The 16,233-nt window shown below is 39.9% G+C and overlaps 1 protein-coding gene across 7 annotated transcripts in view; it reads left to right on the forward strand.

Annotated features, from left to right (window-relative positions):
* The first annotated feature begins 2,521 nt into the window (after positions 1-2,521).
* Positions 2,522-16,233, forward strand: part of LOC124222197 (apoptosis-stimulating of p53 protein 1) — a 34,210-nt gene continuing 20,498 nt past the window's right edge. For 3 of the 7 annotated variants that reach the window (XM_046632925.2, XM_046632926.2, XM_046632930.2), the window contains exons 1-2: positions 2,522-3,256; positions 6,572-6,627. In XM_046632925.2, coding sequence (XP_046488881.1) covers positions 3,250-3,256; positions 6,572-6,627 — 63 coding nt within the window. In that variant the 5' untranslated portion in view covers positions 2,522-3,249. Of the gene's footprint in view, positions 3,403-6,571; positions 6,628-13,865; positions 14,441-16,233 lie in introns of those variants that run through there. The other 4 variants (XM_046632928.2, XM_046632929.2, XM_046632932.2 and 1 more) reach the window with 4 other exon arrangements.

Here is a 16,233-nt window from a genome sequence, read left to right on the forward strand (position 1 = left end):
GCACGGCTTTCGTCCGGTTTAGGAATCGTCTACAGCTTCGCCCACACTCTACACTTCACAGTGCGAGAAGTTATAATTGCCCATCGCGTACAGGCGTTGCAAAAAAGCTGTTTCAGAGGCTTGCAGCTGACTTGAGGATACGGTCAGGTTTAGAAAGCTTCAATTAATAACTTGCTGCATGACGAAAAGGCACGAGAGCTTGGAATTACAAATTGCAATTACCATAGTAGATCCTTTTTTGAAATTTCATCAGGACTAAAGGGTCTACGAGCACATATGACTTTTTGCTTTTAGGTTATGAATTTACACTTGAGCCCAAGAAAAGAGGAAAAAAATCATTCTAGCAGACCTGATGGAATTAGTCGACATAGGTTCTTATGGTTGAGTCAGTAGCAGAACATCGTATTCACTAATACATACGATCTTTTGTCCTTAATTAAACTGCTTGTTAATTTCAACGTTTCTGACCATATTTTCATTTTTCAAGCCTAGATACGATCAAAATAAAATGTACGCTCTTTTACTTTTTCAACAGCAAAAGGTCGTAAGATGGCGCTTACGGTCTTACGCCGTTAGACACGCGATATACCTATGCAGGTTTACGTATTTTCTACGATATGGGAGGAGAGAAAGGTTCAATTACGGAACTTTTCGTCAAGTTGAACAAGTAAAACATTTTTTATTTAATGAAGACAAGAGGTAGTTATTTTATAAAAAAATAAATTCAATGTAATTCAAGTGACATTGATATTAAATTACTTGAAAATACAAGTCTATGAATAAATGAGAAATGAAACAAAAGAAGATGGCAACACGACACCAATAATAAGTGTATAGATGTGTAGAAGTATTTCGCTTCTTTACAGAAGCAATTTTTTCTTAATAAAAAACCGCGAGAAACGTTCCTACGATTTGTTTTTGTTTTTCAACATATAGTTGGCCCGATGAAAATGTAAGCGGTACTTTTTTGTCATAGCAATGTTTTAAACACGAAGTAATACTACTCTACGCCTGTAACTCTTGCGGATTTCAACCCTTTCATATAAATGTAGGAATCATCTTGACTGCAAAGTTTACACGTAGAAAGAAATCTTTGAAATGTATGTCTCGATCAAAACGGAAACATCGATTTTTATTAACATTTCGACCCTTGGTGTGGAGCCTCCTGAAGACATGTATTTATTTGAACATATACAGCAAAATTAAAAGAAAATTTCGACGAATCATTCTCCGTATTATAAACTGTAGGACAACAAAGGTTGGAGTATGCCCAAACTCCTCCTTCGTTTGTTAAGTGTTTAATGCAAATAGAGCAGTTAGTGGCGTTGTGTGAAGCGTAAAATTTGAGTCTTCAACAGTCATAGTCTGAATTTTGTACGAAGTCAGTAACGTGTTCCTTTGTTGCACTACTGTTTATATACGGAGAATGGTTCGTTGAAAGTTTCTTATGTTTCTGCTGTAGATGTTTAAATAAATAAACATCCTTGGAAGGGCGCACACCAAGGGTCGAAACTGTGACAAAAATTGATGTTTCTTTTTTGTACAAGACATACATTTCCAAGATTTCTTTCAACCTTTCATATAAAACCTAATGTATTTTTCATTATTCCATAGCAATATCATGTTACATATTAAGTGTCGCACCTTGAGGGAGGCGCTTTCACTCCCTTCCCCCGCGAACGAAAAAGCATCTCTTGGACATTATTGGAGAATAACCAATTGAAAAATGAACGAAATTATAAAGGGACATTAGAATACCATTTCTCGGTACTATGCATTTCATTTGTCAGATCTACAGTGTAGCGTAAATATCTGTACGCACGGCTATAATACACAGTGTGCGCGTACACCTACGGAGGTGGATTCTGACAGATTCAAGGCCACCCATGTCGTCTGCTATGCAGGTTGAACAGATGGCAGCAGACGAAATTGTGGCCTTGATTCAATCAGAACTCACCTCTGTACAGGTGTACACCAATCAAATGATTGAAAAGATTGAAACGTCTGATGACGAGCCGTTGTGCGTAACTGTTTTACGTCTCTTCATTTCGAGCTTCCTTCAAAGCTCCCCCCCCCCCCCCCACTCTTCATCATCCACCCCCTCCACACCGCATTCACGCGCTCGCACACAACACACACAAACACAGCTTACTTGGGGCTCTCCCTTTGCCCCTCTCTGCCACTTTCCTCCTCGTCGCTCCGTGCCCTTGCTCTTCCTTCCTCGTCACTTCCCTGCACCCGCACCCCCCATCAACGCCGCATACTCCTTTCGCTCCCCGCGCCGCCGACTCGCTCAACGGCGACTTCCCCCTCCCCCCGACTACCTGCGCAGGTAACGTGCCAACGTCAGGGAATGGCTGCTTTACCTGTGCACCTGGCTAACCGTTCTCCAGCGGACCGAACGACCGATTGGTCAAGATTCTTTAATCTATCTACCGATTGGCTCACGGCCAGGTTCTAACAGCAGTAGGTTTTAATCTGATTTACTATAGTCCGGCAGCACTCAGTTTGTTACCTTAGCTACATAGGCAGGCAGACATTTTGTAAGCCTGTAAAGCCGAATAACGCGTTCCTGCCACATGAGCCGTAGTACTCTGTCGGAAATTGTCGAAATTGCATTTACCGAACTGCTGCTCGGCTAACGAATCGTTATGCTCGCGGTACATCGTCAAGTTTCATCTGGTTGATGATGTAGTATTGTGGAAAGGCTTCAGCGCCGTTACGCCAGCCTGTCCGTCGGTATATTACAATTCAGCCGCTGCACTCAACAGCGCAATCGTCGGTATAAGCATTTTTATTTCCCTTACGCCGGTCCTTCGTTGTTTCGGGTATTCGGTTCAACGAAAATGCTGAAAGAATTCCCAACGTGTCGAACGCGAGTGATATGTGTAACACTGTGTCCCAGTAAAATATAATTATACACTCGGACGTTTCGAGTTTCCAAATTTATACGTGCATGTGTATAGTACCGCCCTCCTGCCGCATTTCCAAACTACCTCAAAGTATTTTCCCGCCAAGAAGTCTGTTACCCGTTTAATCTATCGGAAGATTCTACCAGCTGTGAAATACAATTAACCGGTATACGTATAATCAAATATTTTTACATATCGTAAGGATGAAGTGCGGTATGTGCTGTAATATTATATAGACGTAGTTGTTGCTACTGTTATTCAAATTCAGTGAGTGGCTATAATACGAAGGCAGTACGTGCTGTCGGCCAGTCCGTGTATACATACGTAGCGTCAACATATGTACGGTGTGTATCTAATATGGTAATTACTATGAGCGTGAGATTTATCAGTAAGTGAAAACTTGTGTCTCCAGCCCATTCGTGACATTACCGAAATCTGGATTACGCTGACGAATTACGAAAAGTCAAAATTATACCCGTTCGACAAAAAGGTACGTCAATGCACTTCTTAGGAGATGTTGTCAGCCTTCTTTCATTGAGCCCCGCAGGCTTTATAACGCCTGGCAATCGTTGTATCCATCTATGTACTCTGCAAGCCTTCGCGTCTGACTACACGCACTTCAGTAGTATGAAAAAAAAATATATTTCAACCATCGTCGAAATATACGAAAAATGGAAGTTTTGATAATTACGGTTGAATTCAATTTTCCTAGCTGGATAAATAAACTTTTTAATGAATTTTTTGCTTGAAAATTTTTTCTACAGCGCCCAGAAGTTGATCAAATTTTTCGATTCAATTCTACGAAGATATTCAAAAAATTATCTATCTCCCAAATATGAAGTTATAGGTATAATATACGTGAAAAGAATGGCATAATAACGTGAACTGCGCCGGGTTAAACGGTAACGGTCCACAATTATCATGTAACGTTGATTACTTACATACAAGTGTATCGAATGATAATTTATAATGTAGATACCAGATTCCCAATAAACTGATTTTCGTTGCATTAACGGGTAAAAAGCCTGCGTTACCGGGTGCGCGCACACAAGAGGCATACACATATAAATACACATGAATCTGCTTAGGCACCAACCGCACACGAACGGACGCTTATAATCTGATAGGTACCACCGTGCCGAAAGTTTCTCAAGGCTTGAATACTTTCTACTAATAGCTACAAACCGACATTGAACCGTTGCCTTACACGCCGCCATTACCAACGGCGCAAAGGTTTCCGAAATTTCACTGGTTTCGCTGACTCTGCGCTAGTTATACGTATACACCGAATAGTGTATGCAAAACCTGCAGGGTACGTACAGGGTGTCCCATAGAATGTGACATGAGAGAAATTTATGCAACTCGAACACGATTAGGATTATGAAAATTAGAATAAAATGCCGCCTAAGTGCCTGTGGCTATCGATTGTACTGCAAAGCTATGTCCTATAACGTTCAAAAATATTGTAACATAAGTGCCTTTGTCCATCATTCAAAGGACGTTCTTCATTGACTCTTTTTATACATAACACTATTAAAGACAAATTATGCCGAGTATAATAAGGCCTTCGAGGAGTTAAAAGACGTACGTATAGTTAGGGACGTCGTTCGAAGTATAATATTGTTGGAGTTTCCTTGTTGCATGGAAATTGAAAGAAAAGGCGGCTTGGCCAAAAAGCTTCGTTCCTTTGCGCCACGTATCACTGTGCACACCACCTGCATGTCAGATACTAGTTTTAAGAAAATCGATTCAGCACTTCGTTTAGATTCCTGTACCTACGGAAACAAACTCGCACACCGAACCATGTGATCGAAAATTGTGGAAAAATTCCTTCAAACGTGTTTCCATAACTTAAAGCCCTGTTCTAATTCTCAATGAATTATCTTGTGGCGAATATAGAAGATACGAATTTAAAAAAATCTTTTATCGTTGGCTATTTTGAAACCGGATGTGAAAAACGTCTGACAAAGATATTGGAACATCGTCTGCGTAGATGTAGACGATTTTCTGTTCAAATTTCAACCAAATCGCCCAAGTGGTTTGTTTGCTACCGCGTTTACAAAAATCCGTCGCGTGAGCAGGCACATGCACCTGTCCTTGGAAATATTGGTAAGCGATTTTTCAGATAATAAAAAACGTTTCCCGCGTCGTTTCGGAATCTTTTCGCAATTCGACGCTCCTTGCGAAGGCAAATACGTGTCAATCACTCCGCTTACGAACGATATTGCCTAAGAACAAATCTTTACCTCTGAATGTTATGCAGTGTTAATGCTTAGTTATTTAAATTTTACTTTTGTTTTATCCGATGGGGCGCCCCGTACAAAGCAACCTTATTATACATATACTTGAATTATACGCGCATCACCTTCGCGTAATTTGGATGTAACCGTTAGGCAAAACTCCGGTGGCAATTTCACTTATAATGTGTATGTTATCTACCACAGTATACGCGACGCAAGCTCATCGTCACCTTGTTGTGACTGACTTCTACGCGCAATCAGCGTGTAGTAATTGGCCCACGTTGAACAGGGAAATTCCAACCATGGTTGGCATGAAATAAAAAAAATATTTAAAAAAAATTAACATCCCACCGACATACTTATCTTGCGTTAATAGGTAGTACGGGTGTGTACAGAGTCCTAGGGTATGAAAATAGTTATAGGCCGCTGTGTTACACACTACGTGTAAATCATTAACATCATTCATTTTAACCGTATACCTATGTATACAGCAACTAGAATAGCAAATATTAGTTTTGAACGGGCGCAGATATCGAAATGAAGTTTGGAGGGACTGCATGAGACCAAAAAGTTTGCGCTTGTGAACTTGTGACGCAACTTACGATTAGCGTTTTACGTATCCAATGTCTTCGGTGAATTCGGCTGCTTCGCACCATGGCAAACTCCGCGCAGGCGGCATACCTACACCACGTGCGTGAGACTCGTTCCGGCAGCTCACAATGCCGAGCCTCAAGCACGTGGTTTACGCTTGTGTGGTGTCTGCACCAGTCGCGGCTGGATTCACAGGAAACTGTCGGTAAACAATAGAATCTCGATTATCCGAACCGGCGTCATCCGAATCCTGTTACCCGAACCACGGTTCACTTTGTCCGAGCGAAAGCCTGATATTTTAGAATGTTATAGGTATTATAGGTATAATTTGTTTGGATGAAAATTATCGGAAAAGGTCCGCTTACAATCTTATATCGTAAAATTAACGTTCTTTCAACTAACTTCACGTACGAACAGAGCTTGTCCGAACTTTTGCTAATCCGAACTAGACCCGGTCCCAGTTAATTCTGCAGATTAATCAGATTTTACGGTATATAATATAATATTTACAATAGCTTGACGCAATCGTAAATGCATGCAGGTATGCAACGAGGATGAAGTTAGTAACGTTACTGTAACGATTGCTGCATGTTTAGGTAAAATCGTTACTTCGCACCTTTAGGAATGTCGGAAATTTAATAAACCATGATAAATCAATGTATACTCATATTTTGCGAAGCCAACTTTTCCTTGAAAATAATTCTAAAATTGCGCAACATTGATTTTTTCCTTGATGCTTCGTTACGTCAAAGTTGCTAACTTCAGCCTCATTATATGTACCTACACGGTATATTATACAGATATACCTAAAGTCATATCTGATTACAGGTGGCCGGATAGACAGAGATGGCATGAAGGAGGGTTCTGGCAACGTAACCGAGGTGGTGAGTTTGAATTGCTCAATTCCAGTTCATCTTCAAATCTTTATAAAACCGTTTCGAACTGCACGAGGGGTGTTCTCCTGCCTGCCTCTCTCCCAACATTGTGCACGTTTTGACTTGGCCAAGGGATCGTTATTTCTGAAGTATTTATACGTGCGATGCCTGCATACGTTACAATTACGACACGTAACTTATGTCACCCGGAGGATCATAGGAAAATATTAGCGAAAATACATTCGAAATAGGTGGAGTAGTTTTTCGTGTTTATCCTGTATGCGTGTGAACAGCTTACAATTAGCCCCTTTATTATGTAATCACAAGCAGAGCCCCGGAGCATCCATTGGCCGGCTCTATTCGAGTTCATCTCGATCTTATGTAGGTTCGTGTTATCTAAGCCATGGCGGTTTCTAATTACAGGGGGAGGCCCCTAATCTTTCCATCCTGAATTTGGTTAGAATATTTTCGTGTATTAAAAATTAATACATAGACGATTCTCCAAGCCGTTTATTTTATCCGCCATAAGTCTGGAATGGCTGTACCGATTGAAATAATAAGCGAAAATTTTCTAATACCGAAAGTCCCGCAAGCTTAAACAAAAACGATAATTACCATTTTTTTAAATTGAAACGTACTTTTTTTTTAATTTTCGCACACAATTTTTATTTTTGCCCGTTTGGCAATCCTTCAAGGCTATCGGTAATCGTTAGTTACAGCATGATTTGATACCAGCAGAGTCGATTCAATGCAAAACGCAGTTTTAGTAGCGTGAATGTAGTTTATTTTCGGCAAATGAAATTCATATCCAACGATAATGCAAGCTGTTAGTTTTAAATTCCTACTTAATCCCAAAAGTGATGAGAAGCCTCCAACTGTTGACAAATTTACCAAATTCTTACAACGAATGAATTGTATAATTTTTTACAATAAAGTAAAATTGATTTTTGTCACCATGCTGACTTGAAAGATCGTTTTAGTGTGAGTTTTTTACTTTGAGTCACTTTGATCGGTGTAGTCGTTTCAGAAATATGTATATCGGGTAAAAGATATGAAATTTCCGACTTCAAAATCCTGTAACTTTTGACAATCTCAGATTGCAGGCAAACGGCTTGGGGAATCGTCTGATCCAAACTTAATATACGTATACTTCACCCAAATCTATGTTGAAAAGGTGAGAAAGCCTTCCCTTGCTAGTCCGAATCGTCTGATCTTTCCACGTGAAAATATAATTGATACTCGTATTACTGAAAAATGTGCGTTCATTTCCGCAGTAACTTAACTTAAGACTTTCCTCGAATCCCTGGGAAAAACTTCAGCGAGTGAAGAGGCCCTTCAAGAAAGCGGGCGGGCAAAGGGAATTCGTGGAGAGTCTTAGGGAGGCCTAGAAACTCACCGTCAGAGATATTTCCAGCGCCCAGCGCTGAGACACTGCACCGCTCGAGACGCAAGCTTACGCTCATTGTAGAAATTCAGACGACCTGTTTTCTATCGCCACGCCGTGCACCTTATTTCCGTAGCAACACACATGCATACCCAAATTATATACCTATCCATACCCACTCTTTTATTGATCCACCTTCAGAATAATACGTTACGGAGTTACAGCCTAACTTCTCAATCACTGTGGGTTGCACAGTTGTCTTGGTGTGTCTACCTTGCGAACTTGTCTCACAAGTTGACACATTTACACAAGGAGATTGCAAAATTTTAGAGAGATCAAGATCGCAGTTAGCGTCAACGGGTTGATTGACTTTCCTACTGATTTCCACAATAATGGATATTCTACAAGCATGTGTATTAAATAATTGATCTTTATCAACCAGACATTGCCATTGTAGTGAAATAAATGCAGAGGGGAAATAACAAAGAAACGACACGAACACCGACAAAGTATGGGCTAACAAATTTATCTCTCCCGAATTCGGGGATTGGGAGAAAATAAGTCCTAGGCCTCTTCGTATGAACGCCAGAAACGCTGTTACTAACAAGTCACGTAGCAGTTCTACCCTTACCGAACGGGCAATCTCACTCTTTTCCTTCCTATATTAAACAGACAAATGAACGTTTTGTTCAACAATTTTTCTTGGCTGGTTCATCGATAGCAACGTTAACGAATCATTTAAACTACAGGCATTGTCGATGAATGCCCGCGGTCGATTCGACCGGGGCTTGGATGGGCACTGACGAAAGAGCCAGCCAGCCAGTTCCATGCAAGATATTATATTATGTGTAACGTGAAACGCTACTCCATTCGAATACTAGGTATACCTATATCTATGGATCTTTTGTGAAACAGGTCAGGATAAGAACAGCCCACCAGCACCAGTTTGGAGCACCTATTCTTCTTACCCCGTGGCCGTATACGAAATCCCTCCGGTGCACCCTCCGGCCACGGAGATCTTTCTTCGTCAGAGCGCCGCGTCGCCGCGCGGGTATTAAGGTGGTGGCACCCCGTTCAGCTTATCTTGGATGATAAGAAATTTCTTGACATTAATAGTAACCTCTAGTCGCTAATATAAACCCTTGATCAAATCTCCGCTCGGCGATTGTTACAGAAGCTTTTGTGCCTTGCCGATCTATTGTTCCCTTAATAAGTATACAATATACGTATACGTGAATACCTCTTTTATTTCACTCTTTTTTCACCGATAACGGTTTTTTCAATTACGATACTCAATATTTTTACGATACCGGATCGCAGTTGTATGTATATTTCCGTAGGTTGTCTCTCTATATATTGTAAAGTCGTTTTCAAATCTAACAATATAATCTAAACATAAATCGAACATTTTCATCCATCAATCTAACGATCTAAAATCCAACAGTAGTGAAATGCGAAATTATCTCTCTTTGTATTATAAAATAGTTTTCAAGTTTCATCTCAGAAAACACAAGAAATCTTCTGCGCGAAGTTGCTGTTCAGGTGACAGGTAAATGGGACGAGGTATATGAGAGTATAATAATCTGATTGCTACACTGATTTCTCGACGAGCCGGATACATTATTATAAGCTTGACGATCCGCGCAATCTTCGGCCGAAACGAGACGAGTCCCCGAAGTATTAGTGGATAAGTAATATATCCTGGTTCAAAATTCGCGTTGGGATTTATTCCGCGTGAATCGCACTTTTCGAAAACAGTTAATAATAATCTCACAATACAAACTAAGATCGTCATTTTAGGTAAATTCACTACATTTTTATTTATCCTATAAGATAATACGAGTCAAGTTCGTCGTTTTCCTTCATCTGGCATGTAAATCTGCTTCCCAGCTTCTCCTTTTTCAAGGTGTGTTATAAAGAAAAAATAAAGTTCCTACTGAAACATATAGGCGACACCATTCGGAGTCAAGACTCTTATGTAACTTTGCGAAAATAAATAATTCAATGAAAATACATCTCTGAAAGGAACTTTGCAATCTACCATGCTCAAAAAAGGGATTGTGTGTTACAAACGCATATATTCTAGTACCCAGATATCGAAGCGTGTCGGTGCAAACAGTCTGCTTCGGTTGCTGCGATTATTGTTGCATTTTTACCGAAAATTTTCGTGAAATAGTTTTTGTGCAGCAAATGTACAGCAATAATTGTTTGCTATTTTGGTGTACAGCAAGCATCGCTTACATTTAACAGATATTTTGCTGAAAGCGTTTGCTTAGAATGATTTGCTAGAGTTTTGACAGTAATAATTCAGACCACACCTTGTTCTAATATTGCTCGCAACGCTTTGCAACCATTGCCGTCTTTTTGCTGCAAAATTTATACGCATGTGTCACAGAAGGCGATTACGAGTGCTATCTTACGAGCGAAATTGCCTTCCGTCCGTTATGCAAACGTTTTATTTAACTTCCCGTTTCTTTGTTATCAGAGAAAAAAAGGAACCTATTGTAATAGCCCCGAAAATGAAAATTTTAACCTCCACCAGATCTCCACGTTTTCAAGTTTAGAAAATTACCTCCATTCATTTTCAAATGGACATCTGTATGTGTGTGTGTGTATGCATGTGATTAATTTTTTGCACGACGATATCTCGAGATCAGGTTACCAGATTTCCATTGAATTTTTTTGGTCTCAATCGACGCGGTTTTTCCAGAATTATAACTAATTAGATTTTGGCTCTGACAGGTTCGATACTTTTTGAATTATTTAAATGACTAAATTCCAAAAAATCAGATAAGAATGATGATATCTTGAGAATGAACGAACGGATTTGAATGAAAATTGGTACCGTTAGGTTTTTTGGGTGGCTGATCACGAATCCAAGGTCAGGCTTCCGAAATTTGCTATGGTGGATCCATTATAGTGGTTATAAATATAAAAAATCGTCATATTACCATATAATATGGTATCCGAGGGCTTTAAAATCGTTTATCACGAATCTGAATTTGTAGTTCGAAATTCGAATTGGATGTTATTCCTTTTTTATCTCCATGAACTTGGAACTTGCAGTGTGAGAACGGAAAGTTCGAGGGCTGGCTCATAACCAGTCTAAGGCCGCTTGTTTTTGTCCTAGTTCTTTTGAGAATCTGCCTTTCGCACGGTATGAAACGGGTGCGTGAAACGGCAACTCTCCGCCCGTTTCTATTACGCGGAAAACCGAGTTGTCAAGAAGACTCGGGCAAAAAAAAATTTATTGTTTGAGCTAAATTTTACTTATAGATCTCACCAAATTGTTCGCTGATAAAAAAAAAATAAATAAATAAAATTACTCACAGCAAGAACATATTTTTCTCGCCGCCCGCAATGGAATATTTTGTCGAATCAACGATTCTACTTCCTCAGTGTACAAAGAAGAATATGTTACCGCGGGACGATCGCGCCGACCAATAGAATTCAATTATCTTGCGCATGCGAAGTCGTCGGTTCGGCCTGCTAACTTTCACCATTTCCTATCGGTATACTTAACTATGTGGTGTAGATTGGTCCATTAGTGTCCTTTTGCGGCCCCGAAGCCGCATGCACGGGGCATCGGAATTTAGGCATGTGACCAGTGTAATTCTGACGCGGCGCAGCAGGCATACCTAGCAGCACATGGCCCTCTCAAACGTGGTGCGCGTATGCAGGGCATATACGAATACCCACACTGCAGTGGTAACTGTATATTTGTAAAATGGCTATAGCCACTTTTCTAGATAAGAAGTAAACTTGAATCATCACGCTAATAAATTCCTGCACGTATAAATACATACTTCCGCCTCCTCGGATTTTCACACGTTTGGAAATTAATGCCGAGCCAGGCTTGATTCACGTTCAGTCCCGAGACGCAAACTTCTGCGATACATTCTCCTTCGCTTAAAGTCTTTCAATTGTTGCTGGTACTAGAAATCTATTCAGATATTGATCTCATCGGAAGAATATCTTCTGCAATAAATATCAGTCCAGCGTTTTTACTACTCGATTGTTTGAAAATCAAATTTTACAGCGGTCAAAGCCGACCAAACACTTTTGTGCCATTTGTTGCCAAACATTTTTTTTTTTCCCCCGAGGAATGGATATGACCAATGTAACAATCATACTTAGGTATGTGTGAACTACTATCTGCATTATATTTATTACACACATACTTACGTAGCCTTATATACACTGACAGGGGATGTGCGCTACTGTTATCCAATATTGTAGGTTATCAAATAATCTTATTAATTGAGTGCAAGATTTGTTTTTAATGTCAGATATTGGGTTAGATGAAAAAAAGTACAGTGACATCCCATCAAGTCTCGCTCGAAGTCGATAGAGGTAACTTGTATGACATATTTTCGATCCTTAGTCAAAAAAATTGCGTATAACTTTCGAAAAGCGTAAAATTATTTGAATAATCGTATTGGCGCAACCAGTTAATGGTCAAGTGACACATTACTTATTTTCGAAAGAAACTGAAACTCTGTTGATTCAAACAATTCAATTCAAATAAGCTGACGTTTGAGCCAAAATGAACCATTATTTTAATTGAAGTGAGGCACAACTCTGGTAGATTGTAAACCAAGTGCACGGGGCTTATAGTATTACATAATATAAACCGTATTCTTTCAACTATGCAGATTATTTTTTTCCAGTCTACATACGCTTTATACGTATATTGTTGGATCGGTTGTTAAATCCTTATCGCCACTGCGAATGATATACGGGGGCGTAGCATAAAATGTCTACTAATCTTCGTCGACGTAATACAATTTTACTCGATTCAATGCGATTAACAATAAGACATCACGTTAGAGTGTTTCAAAAAAATCGACTATTTTTTTTTTTTTTTCGAAGAACATTGAAAAATCTTCCGAGTGTCCCTCAAAAATGACCTCGGTAAAATATGAGCTCTTAATATTGATATTTAGAGGTGGCGATTCTCAATTTTCTCTTTCCCATTTAAATAACATGGGAAAAAATTTTTTAAAAATTTAGAAATTTATTGCTCGAAAACGAATCAGTGTAAAGATATGAACTTTGAGATTTGAAATAATAATGATGAAAAAACTTGAGAATGCAGATGCATGAACGGAGCGAAAGAAATTTTTTATAATCTGTAAATTATGTTGTTCTTAGTCCAGTAAGTCGAAAGTTTTAAATTTTCTCCTCGCTCCGGCCTGTAAATTCTACGGTAGCCGGTTGACACTGCAAATTTCACACGCGTGCGTTAGGGAATACAGTACTGTGCATGTCAGGTGGAAATAATATAACGGCGCGTATACCGTGGTTAAACGTAGAAATAGACCAGCTTAGCTCCAAGCGTAGGCAACCGTAGTGACGATTTGCCATCTCAGGCACAAAATTGTCACTCCGGCTCCGCATCTTCTTGGCGCCGCGCTGGTTCATTTCCACGTTTGAGCCCGGTATATGTAACACCCGATACTCGCAATTACCGTACCATGTACTTGCGAATGCGTCGTATATCTTACAAGAGTACGTAGAGCCGAATCGTCGTTGGTTGAATGGAGACTGTAATAGGCAGACACGAGCTGAAAGTTAAATTTCAATTCGAGTACGTACATAGACGGATAGATAGATCCATACGCATATAGTATGTGAGCATGCATGCTTAGGTGCATCGGTTACACGCGTATATAGATAGATATCGCGATTCGCGATTGCTCAGCGATAAGCCCCCGGCACTCGGTGATGTCCGGAGCTGTCCGGGTACCTCCGTTCGTTCCCGATGTTTCGGGGTAGTATATGGTTTTATCCCCACGCTCGAGGAGCCTCGGCGCTAGGCCTTCGAGAAATAGTTAAAAGCGTCGAGTCGAACGACCGACGACGATGCTCTCCAAGCCTAACGCGTACCGCCACGTCGCGCCAGCTGCCGCGTAACTTCTGACGTTCTCGATCACCACGTGTCTCGTTACACAGATCGTATACCTACGCACCCAGTACTTATATGACAAACGATACCTACCTTGATTAATATCCATGGCGTTTTCTGCCTTAAACAACGGTTATACCGGAAACCGCGCAGTTCGGAAAACGGATGTTGTATCGCTGAAATGACAATCATGTACAATGATGTTGTAACATGGAAGGCATACCGGCTAAAATTCGTGCCACAGACATTATTATCTTTATAATACACGAGGACTGGTATAGATGTTGAAACAATTCACTGGCATTACCCTTGATAGTTACCCGTGTATCGGTCGCCTCTTCGAAATCCATAAAACAAATTACGCCGATCGGTGAAGATAATTTCTGATCGCTAACTTATACGTACCGTGAGATTCTTCAGTTAATAATGATAATCTGGAATTTTTCGAGTTTTTCTTCCACTTGTTGAACAATCCCTTGTCTGCGCATTACCGTAAAAATGGAACTGGTCACGATCGGATGAGGAAAAACGCAAGTATATTCCGTCTATGATCCGGAGTGCTGATATTAATATAATACGCGTGCACGTGAGATATTATAATAAGCAAATTATACTCGTATATCGTGTATAACGCAATGCTATACATCGAACGCGAACGTTCTATGTGAATAAAATTTGTGAACTAGGCTCGCATTTACTTATGCCCGCAGGTCTGATAGTACCGGTTCTGTGTCTGTGATAATCGGTATTGTACAAAAGTCACGAACAATGCTCGACCAATTGGAATAGCTAGTTTAACGAATAGAATCGACGGTCTTAAGCATGAAACCAAAAGCACAAGAGTCCAAATGCATTTTTATTCCTCGTCATTCGCAGAAAATAATATTTACGAATAATTTAATTTACAGTTTTATAATAAGGAAGCAATACTCACGTCTACCATGACAAATGAACTAGTGTGCTTTCTTTACATTGAATTATCATGATAGGCGGATCTCAGATTATCGTAAATTTTAACAGTAGACGCAAAATGTTGTTAACGCATGGGTATGGAAAGAAAATCTTTCGTGTGAAGACTGATATAGTATAGCTGTAGAAACAATTTCTTTTACGATTTCGAAAGGTAAGGTTACAGCGCTCACGCTAGGTCGATTGATAGAAAAAAAGTCTCAAATACGACTAAAATACGAAAATGTGTTCGTTATATTATCGATAAATTATTTAATTATCGATAAGACTTTATTCTATGGTGAAGATGTTGCGGGAATTTCGTACAGTGCTGACAAAGTGAACAAATCATAGTTTGCACTTTTTCCCGCCAGAATAACAAAATCGCTTCAACCTTTAGGAAATGATAATATTTACATTTGTATTTGTGATGTAATTGAAGAAAGTTCAGAAAATTGATAAAAACACTGAATATACAGTAACTAACATACAATAGATCCTCAGTCAGGTACCTGGAAGTTACGCTACGCTGTACTGATATCTGATTGTGAATACCATGTTCTCCGTAATTTTGCATCAATTTTCTAAATCTGTATCCATTAGTCTGCAGGCAGAATAGCAAACACGATCATTCCCCAACGTTTGAAACGTTTTCGTTACTCTGAAAAGAAATTGAATTGGAGCATCAGCGAATATGTATGTCAGCGCGAGTGACGGCACGTGATATTACCTGAAATCCCTAATTGAAGCGACTCTCTCTCTCATTGCCATACAACAACAAGTAAACACATAATATATCTCGCTTACTCTGACTTTTTACCAAGATATAGCGATTAGCCACACATCTGGGCTTCAGGTAATATCAAATGTCGTTACTTCTATTGACGGATCTCTACGAGTGTTAACTCATGATTTACCCTGCGGTGTAAGGTATACAGGAAATACTTCTCGAAACGGGCTAGCCCATGTGGAGTTTGCCAACACCTGCAATACGGCCTCTTCTTGATCCAACTTTGGCGATTGGGAGTTGGTCGAACCAACGGTTCAGCGGTATCAACTAGTGCTGAGTAAATAGTCGATTGTCGTTTCCCCGGATCTTGTATTAACCCTCGACTTGCCATTGGAGCCAAGGCTGAGACGACGTGAATCCCAAAGTCAGTCTACACGTGGTTTTAAACTTTTTTTCTCTCATGTCAAACGGTGCTTGGTGGATACTCAGACTGTCATTTTCCAGGACCTGATATTGAGTCTTTGAGTAAACACCGAACTTGAGACCGGTCCGTCGGGATTCCTAACATCCGTCTAAATGTTGCTCTGAACGTCGATTTACTAACGCCAACCTGCGCTGCAGGGCTGATACATCTTGTAACGTAGT

The sequence above is a fragment of the Neodiprion pinetum genome, chromosome 6, assembly GCF_021155775.2.
Source record: "Neodiprion pinetum isolate iyNeoPine1 chromosome 6, iyNeoPine1.2, whole genome shotgun sequence".
NCBI classification, from domain to species: Eukaryota; Metazoa; Arthropoda; class Insecta; order Hymenoptera; family Diprionidae; genus Neodiprion; species Neodiprion pinetum.